The 13,028-nt window shown below is 40.9% G+C and overlaps 1 protein-coding gene across 1 annotated transcript in view; it reads left to right on the top strand.

Annotated features, from left to right (window-relative positions):
- The window catches only part of npas2 (neuronal PAS domain protein 2), a 96,894-nt gene that overhangs the window by 40,727 nt on the left and 43,139 nt on the right, over positions 1-13,028 (top strand). The window contains exons 6-10 of the mRNA XM_060832314.1: positions 689-802; positions 2,083-2,201; positions 3,772-3,854; positions 8,504-8,610; positions 11,561-11,708. Of these exons, the coding sequence (XP_060688297.1) occupies positions 689-802; positions 2,083-2,201; positions 3,772-3,854; positions 8,504-8,610; positions 11,561-11,708 (571 nt within the window). The remainder of the gene's footprint in view (positions 1-688; positions 803-2,082; positions 2,202-3,771; positions 3,855-8,503; positions 8,611-11,560; positions 11,709-13,028) is intronic.

The raw sequence follows: 13,028 nt of genomic DNA, 5'->3' as shown, positions 1-13,028 counted from the left end.
GGCACTGCAAATTGCCAAACAGGTCACAATTGTGCACCCCATTTGGAAAACATTTATCCCCAAATACTCCAGGTCAGGGCAATGGAGAATGAGCAAGACGGATCTGTCAAAACTCTCTCAACCTCAGGGCATCTCGGGGACGGATAGCAAAGAAACTTCCACCCTGTTCAGACTTAAATCCCACCGAAGTTTGCCATTTGTAAAACAAACATTTACTTTGAAGCAATAATTCTGTAGAAAGGCAGAGTAACACAAACCACAGAGCAGCAAGAGAGAAGTCTAATTAGATGCAACACTGTTTATAGTTTTTTACTGAGGATTATATTTGAGAGAAATGTATTGGCATTGAATCATTAGTCTTAAAAAAGAAATCCTCTTCTAGTGTATTTAATGGAAAACATCCAATCCTTGTGTTAAAGTTAGAACTGAAAAATGTGTTGCTGGAAAAGTGCAGCAGGTCAGGCAGCATCTAAGGAGCAGGAGAATCGACGTTTCGGGCATAAGCCCTTCTTCAGGAATCAGGAACTTCCTTAAAGTTAGAATTGCTCATTATGATGTTGACTTTTTGTTTTGGAAATTGCTTGAAAATCAATTGAATAGGTATACCCTTTCCATTGTAAATGCACCCCAGAACAATCTGGTACAGTATCTTCAATAATAACTGAATCTTTCCTTTTTTTTTCCTCAGATCAAAATCACGTTGAGTTTTGTTGTCATTTATCAAGAGGATCGTTAGATCCCAAGGAACCTCCTATATATGAATATGTAAAATTTGTAGGAAGCTTTAGATTTCACAATATTGGTGAGTTTAAATTATAATCATTTACGTGTCCTACTCTTGTTAATTATTTCAAGATAAACTAGAGATTAAAAAGTGGTTTCACATTTCCATGTGGTCTTGGAGCCCTTAAATTATTGGAGTAAAACTTTTTTTGTCAAAAGTAAAATAGATATTATAAATAATTTGCCAAAATCAGGCAAGTCACAGGACCTCAAAGTTGGGGGCCTGCAGGAGTACAACAGGCAAGGCAGTCTTTCATAAAGAAAGCTTCCTGATTGGTCGCTTCTGAGATTGCCAACCGAGGGCAGCATGGTGGCTCAGGGGTTAGCCCTGCTGCCTTACAATGCTAGGGATTACATCCTTGGGCGATTGTCTCTGTGAACTTTGCACATTCTCCTTGTGTCAGCGTGGGTTTCCTCTGGGTGGTCTAGTTTCTTCCCACAGTTCAAAAATGTGCAGGTTAGGTGGATTGGCCATGCTAAATTCCCGTGGTGAACAGGAATGTGCAGGCTAGCAGGGTTAGCCATGAGAAATGCGTGGTTACAGAGGGGTTGGGAATTGATCTGGACGGGATGCTCTTCAGAGGATTGGTGTGGACTCAACAGGCCGAATGGCTTGCTTCCATACTGTGGGGATTCTATCAAAGATGACAGGCTCTCAATAGTACTGGCTCATTTAGAGGGCACCTCCCAGCAAGGTCAGTGCTACTGGAGACGATGAGGACTGTTCAGCACCAAAGGCAGTATGGCTGATTTGCCCATCAGGGCTTAAAAGGCTGTGACCTCAACCTGTGTGGAAGTGGTTTGGATGGGCAACCACTCCAATAGATTGTTGGTGACCATGTCTGTGGCCATACCCATCCTGTCATGGCTCCGATTCCTGAAGCCATTATTGAAGGGGCAGCCTCTGCACACAGCATTCTGCTGGAAAGAAGGCAGCAGAGACCCCATTACTTGCACTTACTGCGGGGTCTCAACTCTCCATGTTGGCTGTCATCCTGCATGCTGTGGGCAACTGTCCCATGTCCCTACCCTGTGGGACATTTTGCTGCCAGTGGGGATCACATCAGGGAGATGCCTGCTGAGGTTTCCCTGCCTTTTTTTAACCAGCCTTCCCCTCACCCACCCACATCCAAAGCCACCTTCACTGTGCCTGACAAATCCAGCCTGTTTTATTGGATGGATAGTTTTCCAATTCAACTTTCACGGTATTTTGCACAATATTTCACAAATGACAGTGTAACCATGTAGTTGAGGCAAAACTGTTTCCCCTGTTCTAAAAGGCCATTATTATCTTTCCAGTGCCTATGACTTCTTGCAATGGCTTTGAATCAGCCATATCAAGGTCATTTCGATCTGCAGCAAAGGAGCAAGTCTGCCTTGTGGCTACTGGGCGCCTTGTCATCCCCCAATTTTTAAAGGTAAGCACAATGAAAATGTTGCTTTTTAGATATTCCTCAAAACTCCAGATTATGATCTGAGTGAAAGAAGCCGGCTGCCCGATGCAGTAATGTAGTTGTAATTACAGTGCCATGCTATTTCAGACTGTCTACTGAGTCCGCTCCAAACAAGAATGGTTAATTTAATTTAATAATATCTCCGTGCATCATTATTTGTTACATTCCACAATAGATAAATATTTCCCAAACCTTTTATATTCTTGATGATGTGACAAGATCTCCCATGAAGTTGTTTATAAGTCCAGGAGTTGGTTATTTACATGATTAAGATCACAAAAAATTTTATTTCATTGCCAGTTGTGACTGACAGTGAGTTTGTAGAAAGTCCAGTTGGCCTTGTGCTGCACTTGGCAAGTCTCAGCCAACAACTGCTTCCAGGCTTCATCTAGAAAACCACTGACACACGTCAGACTCTGAGCTTCTACCTCACTGACTGCGTCTTCTGTCCCCAGTATAGAGATGAGTACAGCCACCCCCAGCAACATGGTAAAAGCTCATCCCACTTGTTAAATCCAAAAGAACCTCTGAGTATAATTGTGTACATGTTGTAGGAAAGTTTGCTTTTAATAATTATTTCAAGATGAGATTGGAAGGGGTTGCGTGTAAACTGCAGAACACACACGCGCACGTACACACACGCAGACACACACACGTACACACTCACACAGACACACGCTCAAACACTCACACGGACACACGCACACACTCACACAGACACACGCACACATTCACACAGACACACGCACACACACTCACACAGACACACGCGCACACCCTCACACAGACACATGCACACACACACACACCTCCATCCCCTCAATCGGTACTCACAACATCTACGTATCCATCTCATTCCTACCACTATTGTCTCCATCATTATATCCTACCACCTCAAGAAAGCAACCAACATAATCAAAGAGCCCTCCCACCCCAGTTATATTCTCTTCCACCAGGCAAAAGATATAAAAGTTTGTATACACATACGAACAGATTCAAGAACAGCTTCTTCCCCGCTGTTATCAGATTTTTGAATGGGGCCTGTTTAATGTTAATGCTTATCTCTCTCACTGCACCTCCTGGGGAGCTGTAACACTGTATTCTGCACTCTGTTCTTTTACCCTGATACACTTTGTATGATGTGATCTGCCTGTAAAGCACATAAGACAGCACTTTTCATTGTACTTTGGTACATATGACAGAAGTAAATCAAATCAAATCAGATCAAATCTTGAGCCTCCTTGGTTTTAATCATTCCACTATTGCAGTTATTGAGTTATTAGTTACTGAGACCACAGCAATCTCCCTACATCTTTTAGCATTGCTCACCAGTTTTAAGATTCTGCTTAAAGTGTACCTCTTTGACCATGTTATTGGTCATCTGGCCTATTATCTTGTGAGGTCATATTTTTGTGTAACACTCCTGTGAAATGCCTTGGGGCATTTTGGCATGGTAAAGGCACTATTTAAGTTGTTATTGATGATAATTGTAGTCTGCAATGATCACTTCTGATGATATTGTTTCTCAATGCAGGAACTGTGCAATGTTGAGGAATCATGTGAAGAATTTACATCACGGCATAGTTTAGAGTGGAAATTCCTATTCCTGGACCACAGGTAATTTATTTCCAAAACTCCACTGCCTGTATACAGTTTTCAAAAACCTTTCTGTTCTTGAGATTCTGCTATCTGAGTCCATTCCCAAAGTTTCTGCCTATTTTCGCCCCCAAGTTTAATAGGTATTGTGCAGATTAATTGTTTAAATAAATGAGAAGAATAAGTGTCTGGGTATGAGCAGGATGGAATCTACAAGGCACTGAGATATTGAGGTCCACTGCAGATAAATATGTTTCTTGTTGTGCTGAAGGAGAGGAGAGACAACACAGAATAGAATATTGCTGGAATATTGGAGGTTTACAGGAAGCTAGAGGGATAGCAGAGGATTTGTTGGGGTGGTCTGAAGTGATTGTATGGGAGGATGTGAAAGGGGAGATTTTGAAGGTATGTTCAAGGATGTTCCAAACAAGGGAATACTTAGCAGGGAACTAATTACAGGCCAGTCTGCGTGCGGGATGGCGGATAAATAGAGTTTTGATGTGATTGATGCCCTGACTCTGGATATCACTCAAACATCGAGGGGCATGATTAGTTCTGGACGAAGATATTATTTATACAAAGCTTATTGTAAACAGCCAGGCTTGAGCCATGTATATCTGCTCTCTTTGTCTTTCCGATATCATGATGTCCGAGGCAGGTGGGCTACACCTTCTAGACTGTGTATAGTCTTGCTATGAGATTTCCAGTAGGAAAGCTGACCTGTTGGGACTCTGCTGTTTGAAGTGTTTCATTCCTCATAGCTCTTTTAGCTCTGGAGTGGATGTGCTCATATGGATAACTTATCCTGTTTGACTTGACAGTTCAAGAGAACACAGTCTGACCATTTGGGTGGCTCCATCAAGTTAGCTATTGGTAATGAGGCCTACATCTTGTTAAAGTTCTCCCCCAGACAGATGAGTGTATATTGTTTGATCAAACATCTACCTTTAACAAGCCCAGGCTCTTAAAGGAATAAGATGACAATATTCAGGCTATCAAGTTCCACACCAATCATGGCTGCCTTGCATGTGACATTGACCGGCTATAAGTTTCCTGTCAATTCCATGACATGGTCCTGATGTTCCAATCAAAAAATTGCCATCTTCTCTCTTTCCATTCTTTATTTGAGGTAATGGATTCCATCCATTAGTGAGAAGGGATTCCATACTCCAAGAGCCCAATGAAGGTCAACCATGGTGGGTCAGCACCATAGTAGCCTAGTCCACTCTACTTGAGATATCACTGGCTGACCACTAGGGCATGAAAGTTCCTCCCACCATTGGAGACAGCCATTCTCCATATCAATGGAGATGGAACTATCGCTTGGAATTGCTTGTCTTCTGTGTTGTGTTAATGCTCTGCAGTAAAAGGTGTCAAGGAGTATGGGGAGAAAATAGGTGAATGGCATTGAGATAGAGCTCAGCCATGATCATGTTGAATGGTGGAATGGGCTCAATGGAATGAATGACCTATGCCTGATCCTATTTTCCATCTTTTTATGGAGAGGTGAAAAGTTGGGCAAAGCATGCAAAAGTCCTTGGCTACCAAAGTATAAAAGTTCCATGCCTGATCACCATGGAGAGGGCCTCTGCTCCAGGTATTCTGTCAAAGTTTACTCACATAGACTTCACTTCTCTTGAGGCATCCATAGATCTTGGAAGTATTTGTCCATTGTCGAACATTTATTTTCTATCATGCACATTGGATGTTTCCAAAACCCCTTCCAGTTTCTCTGAAGCTTTAGCCTGCAAGCATCTCAGTTTGCAAGTGTTGCCATGAGGAAGTGCTGTTGAGGACTTACTGATGGAGTGACTGTTAACTAACAGGGGCAGAATTACACATGTGGGCCCCTTTCTTGTATTGCTGCTAACCAGTGATGCAGATGGTAAATGAGAGCCAAACAGAAAAGCATAATTGACATTACATTGACCAGCTGGATCTACATCTTGCAGAGTTAAGGAAATTATACCTTTTACTCCGGTGTAGTGACTGAGCATGTTTGAAAGGAGCTATATCATTGTGATAACAGATCACATGGAACTGGAGTTTTGCCAGTCGGGATCCCAGGAAGATGTCCCCTCACATCATCATCTCTGTTCAGTAAAACTTTTTGCTGTTCCCTTGTAACAGCATAGATCTCACAGAATGACACTACCCAGGCCTGATTGGTTGAGTTGGTCTTACTCATGCCTCTGAGTCATGATTCAGGATGCCACTCCAGGAATTGCCACAGCATTGTGCACACAGTAACATTCATGGAAATCAAACCCAATCAGTAGTGTCCTAATAATTGAATGGCTTAATTATAAAACATGTAATTGTTGTAACAAATAGTCTTCATGTCTGCATGCAAGTTCAGACCAAATATCTAGGTCACAGTTAAACAACAATTATTCGTACACTGTACCTCATGTTAAGGCTACAGAGTAGTATGTTCATTGCAGTATCAGTTCCAATCTCCCAGCAGAGTGCTAGACCATGAATACTGATATCCTGGCTTCATCAAAGAGGCTCAGCTACACACTCATTAAACCCGATCTGTGTAGCCAATATACCAATTCAGCTGTCCAAGTCAGGTCAGAATCTCTGGACTGCTGCATTCGCATTCAGACTCATATCATGTCATGACCATTCTAATGTTAAGCTTGACCAAAACAAGAAAAACATGGCGACCTTGGTAAGCAGTTAAGGTGTCTTGGCACCACCCATATCTGGTCTTCTTAGATTCTTCCAATCTTTTAGCTTACATATAGTAACCAGCTTTCCTTCATAAGGTTTCCTTTTTATGCATTAGTCTATGAGGTCCACATTGTAGTTCCCCAACAAGCTACTTTCTATCCAAGTTACACTGCAAGACAAAATTTTAAAAATAATTTTAGCACACACTGAACAATGAAATAACTGAAGTGTGTAGTCATTCATCAGCATTTAAGTTTTTTTGTTAATTAGGAAGAAAAATCAATATATGGACTTCTCAAGATTCAGAAAAGTATGCACATGGAAATTAATGCTGTTTCATTGGATGTTGTTACCAATGAGGCAGCGTATTGATGGCAATTAGGAGGGGACCAAAGATAGATCCTTGGAGGTCACCAGAGGTAACGGTGTAGGAGTGACAATTGTAGAAACAGTGAATGATGGACTGTGACTAAACGTTATGAATGGAACCAGGCAAGTGCAATCAATGCAACAAGACAGTAGTGGGGAGGCGTTGAAGAAGAATGGTATGGTCAATTTGCCACAGACTAGAGTTAGGAATACCAGTTTACCTTTATCACAGCCATATCAGCCTGAGAAGTAGGATGTAAAAATGATGGAATGTTCCAGAATTTGTCACTGCTAACCATAGGAGATCAGTGTATCTAATCCTTTAACGATTTGGAATATTTAAACATTTCACTATCAGGGAGCAATTAAACAGAGATTTCCCTCAGGAAATGGAAGTGGTGAGCTGGTGTCCCTGAGAGAAGGTATATCAGGTTGTGGGAGGTATCAGCTTGATTGCCTAAGTGAATAGTTGCTGATTTAGTGTGTTTCACACGACTGTAATACAATTCAGTAGATCGGATGAGTAAATGTTGAGACTGAATCTGTTTAAGCAACCAAGTGTTGGGAATGGGGGTGTCTGAAGATGTTAATGACTTGTTAATACCTTCAGGCAACAACATTTAGCAATTATTATTTGGCAGGTGTAGTTATTCGTATATCATAAACCCACGTCTTTTTTATCTTCATAACACAATAGACCAGAGGCTGTAAAAATGGCACAATATATAAGTACATATTGCAGATCCTCGGTATTGAACTAATTGTATACCGAATACAACAGTCATATCACACATCGAAATTAGGAGAACAAACAGTTGACCAAACCAGATTCAGTTAGGACAAGCTTCAATGTAATTAACCCGACAAGGTCAACCTGCCAGAAAGGTGTCTGCAGATGAAAATATCACACAATTGGAAAGGACAGCTCTGTGATGGTTTTCATTGACCTGTGCTGTCCTTGGGCTGACAGGCTTCAGTGGAGAAATGGTCCATTTTGGGAGAGAGATTAAGTTGAGGAAAAACATCATTTCCCCTTGGTTAACCTGTAAGAAAGCACTTTGCACAATGTCAGCTACCCTAGAGTGTTTAACACTCAGTGAATTAAGAAACACTTCAGCAATGTAAACTGAAGGAGGGATTAACCTATTATCAGAAACAATGATGGACAATATTGCATCCACAAACTTATTAAAATGCGTACAATGTATTTGTAAGATGTTAGGTTATGTTGGATTAATTATTTAAAGGGAAGTGCTGAACTCAATAGCATGTTCAAGACTCTTGACAGAAACAAGATAAATGAATCCTTGTTAAAATGCTGGTGATTTCCATATGCTCAAGAACTAGGTGACAAAGTTGGAGGTTCGGATTGGGAAAGGATGTGGGGATGTTAGGATGCATTACTTTACCCAGAAGGTGGTGAATATAATTGACTGAACAAAGAGGAACGAGACACAGATATTGTGGAAATATTTAACCACACAGATATTTGAGCGAGGTCACAATTGAGAGGTATTTGTTTCTCTGTCCCTCCACTGTTCCATGTGCTGTGAATGAAGATTTCAATGGTCGACAGTCTGGAGCTCCTCCGAAACTAATGTTACCTTGTTCCTCTTTATCAGGGCCCCTCCTATTATAGGTTACTTACCATTCGAAGTGCTAGGAACATCTGGCTATGATTACTACCACGTTGATGATCTGGAGCTTCTAGCAAGATGCCATGAACACTGTAGGTGACTGGTGCTATATAATAGTGATGGAATAGGGACTTGTGTTATAGGGACAGTGTCAGCAGTCAGGTATGTGCACTAATAAACACGTTATAGATCAGTGCACAGCAGCCTACTGACATCCAACCCTCCCCTTGGTCTACTCTACAATTAATTATGAATAACTTTGCACAGTATTCACTTGAATGCATATTTTGGAATAAAAACAGAAATTGCTGCAGAAACTCAGCAGGTCTGGCTTCATCTGTGGAGAGAAAGCAGAGTTAACATTTCAAGTCAGGTGGCTCTTCTTCGTCATCCGGTTCTAATGATGATTTGGAGACAGTAAGGGCTGCAGATGTTGGAAACCAGGGTTAATAGATGTGAAACTGAAAATGCACAGCAGATCAGACAGCATCCGATAGCAGGAAATTCCATGTTTCGGGCCAAAGCCTGAAGACTCTCCTGCTCCTCAGATGCTGTCTGATCTGTTGTGCTTTTCCAGCTTCACATCTATTGAATCTGGTGAAGATTCATTGGACTTGAAATGCTAACTCTGCTTTCTCTCTCCACAGATGCTGTCAGACTTGTTGAGTCTCTCCACCAATCTGTTCCTCTTTCCAATCTGCAGCATCCGCAGACCATTGTTATATCATATTTTGGAATGTTCGTTTATCTATTTGTTTAATCGTGGGGTGAATGAAGTGAGAAATGATAATAGCTCTGTAATTAGTTATTGTATCAACATAATCTGATCATTTTGGGTTCTGCAATATATGTTTCACAGCCAGGCTGCCTGAGCTCACCAATCTATCCCTCAAACCCTTCAGTTCTACCTTAGTTTACTTTCAGTTTTTGGTTACTAGTTTGTCCTGTTTGAATTATCTTTATAAACCTATGACCCAATGACTCTAATTAGGAAAGAATTAGAGATCTTATTGAAACATACTTCATTCTCAGATCACTTGATAGGGTAGATGTAGAAAAGTTGTTTCCACATGTGGGAGAGCCTGGGATCATGGAATAACAAATTCCCTACAAGAAGGAAGTAGACCATTTGACTTATTGAGTCTACATTGACCTCTCTGAAGAGCCTCCCACCCAGACCCACTCTTTTCCCCTACAACCTAATATTTCTCATGGCGAAAGTGAGGGCTGCAGATGCTGGATATTAGAGTCTCTAATGAAAGGCTTTTGTCCAAAACGTCAGATGCTGCCTGACCTGCTGTGCTTTTCCAGCACCACACTCTTGACTTATATTTCTCATAGCCAATCCCACCTAACCTGCATATTGTTGATTGAGAGGGCATAATCTCAGAAAAGGGGGGAACGCCTATTTAAGACAAAGGTGAGGAACTTTTGTTTTCTCTTGGAGGGCAGTCAGTTTGCAAAATTATTCACTAGAGAGCTGTTGAACCTGGGTCTTTCAGTAAATTTGAGACTGAGACAGATTTTAAATCAGTGAGGTAATCAAGGGCTATAGGGAAAAGGCAGGAAAGTGGAGTGGAGGATTTTCAGATTAGCCGTGATCTCACTGAATGGCTGTGCAGACACAAAGGGCTGATAGGACCTCTGGTCCTATGTCTTATGGTTTTATGATTTATTCTCATCTTACCTTTCTTTTCCATGTAAACCAAGATTTGAGATGAATGAGTAGATCTTGACTCAAAAGTCAATTGACTGATTTACTATTCTCTTGATTTAAAGTTAATGAAAATTTTCAAAACTCAACTTGTTGTGACCAAGTTTGTGTCATCATTCATAAAGTCAAGGTCGATCTCATTGACATAGATTAATGAGAATGCAGATTAAATCTTGAGGGAGAGATATTTTAAGGGTCGAGAATATGTTGCTGGAAAAGCACAGCAGGTCAGGCAGCATCTGAGAAGCAGGAGAATTGACATTTCGGGCATAAGTCCTTCATCAGGAATAAGGCTTGCAGGCCGGGGATGGGGGTGAGGAGAGATATCTTAAGGTTTGTAGCTAGGTGCTAAGTGAATGAAGGTTGTCAGCTAAGCTCCTTTGGAGACACTCCCTTTGACCTTTCCAATGTTCTCATACTTACAACACTGAACAATCTACTCTTTATTCACTGACAACACTGAGATAATCTTTATTCACATGACTTCCAAAGATCCATGTTTTTAGCTACATTGTTCAGAAAAGCATAAAATGCAATGCAATGCAACCCCTAAGTTCCCCTTCCGGAGAAGAATTTACTGCAAGGAAGGTTTTTGCTCTTTCGGGGGAGTCCTCAGATATTGAATCTTGGTTCAATTTCAGCTCAAATTGATGGAATACTATTTCCACTTGTAGCTTGTAAGAATCCTTTGGAGAAATGTGCATGAGGGGTGAAATTCAGTTTCTAATAGACAAAGTCTGGATCACAAGGCTCTGTGTAACTCAATGCTTAAGTTTCAGTTACAATGAAGAGGGATGAAGATTGTTATTGGGGCAGATTAGATTGAAGGGCATACCCACTCAGACATGCGCCATTTTATGAAATAGAGCACAGGAATTTGGCTGTGTTCCTTCCCCCAGAAAGAGAGAAAGTAGTAACTTGTAAATGCCATGGCCCCCCCTTGTTTCAGCTTGAATTCAAATTGAGCTGTACATGCAGGTCCTGGGTTGGTTAGAGTAGTGGAGTGTAAAACTTACTGACAGGAAATAGATGAGATGAATAGTACAATCCCAAGTGGAATGTACAAGGCTAGTATGAGAAAGAAAAGAATAGAAGGGTATGCACATAAGATGAAATGGGGGGGGGGGGAGGCTTTTGTGAAGCATAAACAGCAGCACGGGTCTATTTATGTGAATGGTTTGTTATTCTGCAGTGCAAATCAGAAGCATAAATAACTTAAAACAAAAACATCTCTGTCCACAAAATGTATGTCTTCATAAAATAGGAAGCTGCAACTTGAAATCAATGTGTAATGGGTTGACACTTACACCTATGCTCATTCTGTGTAGTGATGCAGTTCGGGAAGGGCAAGTCTTGTTACTACCGCTTCTTGACCAAAGGACAGCGATGGATTTGGCTCCAGACTCATTACTACATCACCTATCACCAGTGGAATTCCAAGCCAGAGTTTATTGTCTGCATGCACACAGTGGTGAGGTAGGTTCACTTTAGTATCACGCCGTTGTATTAGTCAGCTGGGACCTGAAATGCAGAGATAATTGCCCATTGTGAGGAAGGATATTTCTGAGGGGTGATAACCAAATCTCAATGTGGTCTCTAGTGAGTGCTTCAGTGGGTTACTCCAAGTATTAACAGCATGTAGCTGCAGCAGTAATATGTCCTCATCCTTGATTAAACCTGATATCTCACAAGAGAACATCGTGCATCTCTGATATAATGTAACTAGCTATTAAGTAATGTGTAATACATCTCTTTACTGTTGATCCAAACTGAGCCTATCTTCTTGCTTGGGACTATCACAAGCAGAGACTAATACATAAATGAAGAACTGGTTTAAGCAAAATATCTAAGACATTGTGTCATAGAAACGTATAGCTGGCAAACCAACCTTTCGGACCAAGTCATCCATGCCAACCAGATATTCTAAATTAATTGAGTCTCATTTGCCAGTGTTTGGCCCATATCCCTCTAAACCATTCCTATTCACATATTCATTCAGATGCCTTTTAAATGTTGTGCGACATTATGGAACTAGAACAGGGAAATTGAAGCTGCAAGTTTTATTGCTTAGATAATCACTCCTTTTCAATGCCACTGCTTAAGATTAAGAAAAATAGTAGGTTCAAGAACATCATTAGCAAATATGAAAATTGCAATAGCTTTCACATTTTTTTTTAACTCTAACTAAACCTTGCAACATAAAAAGGATTCACTTGAAGCAGGGATTAAAATTAGCAGCTTGATTCATATATTGAAGTGAATACCATTTAGCAAAATGCTAACCATGCTTTTTCTTAAAAATCATCAGTTTTTCACTAGTGGAATGATTATTTTCAAATCAACCTTGTGTGAAAAATAAATGTTAAACTCTCAGATAACTCCGTGGAGTGCAGGCTGATTGAGCATGAAAACTGGATCTGGAGCGGAAATAAAGGAAAATTAGGTCGCCGTTATTGTTTCAGTTATTTTAAAATAATTCATTGACCAGGGATAAAGGCAAAAGCTGATGAATCCACAACACCAAAACAGTTGTGAGCAGAACTGAGGAGATTTTGGATAAGTGCACGATTTTAATGAAGGCTGTGTCTGTGGAATATGCATTGGTTGGGAGCTGCTGTTGGATAGGAATCAATGGCTAAATCCTTGATGGAATGGAACATAGAACATAAAGTTGATGAAGTATGGTGCTGGAAAAGGCACAGAACCATAGGCAGCATCCGAGGAGCAAGAGAGTCAGTTTTGGGCAGGACTTGGGGGAGTGGGGGTGGGGAAGGGGGTTGAGAGATAAATGGGGTT

The sequence above is a fragment of the Hemiscyllium ocellatum genome, chromosome 11, assembly GCF_020745735.1.
Source record: "Hemiscyllium ocellatum isolate sHemOce1 chromosome 11, sHemOce1.pat.X.cur, whole genome shotgun sequence".
In the NCBI taxonomy this organism is placed as follows: domain Eukaryota; kingdom Metazoa; phylum Chordata; class Chondrichthyes; order Orectolobiformes; family Hemiscylliidae; genus Hemiscyllium; species Hemiscyllium ocellatum.
This window is presented reverse-complemented; position numbering and strand designations above follow the sequence as displayed.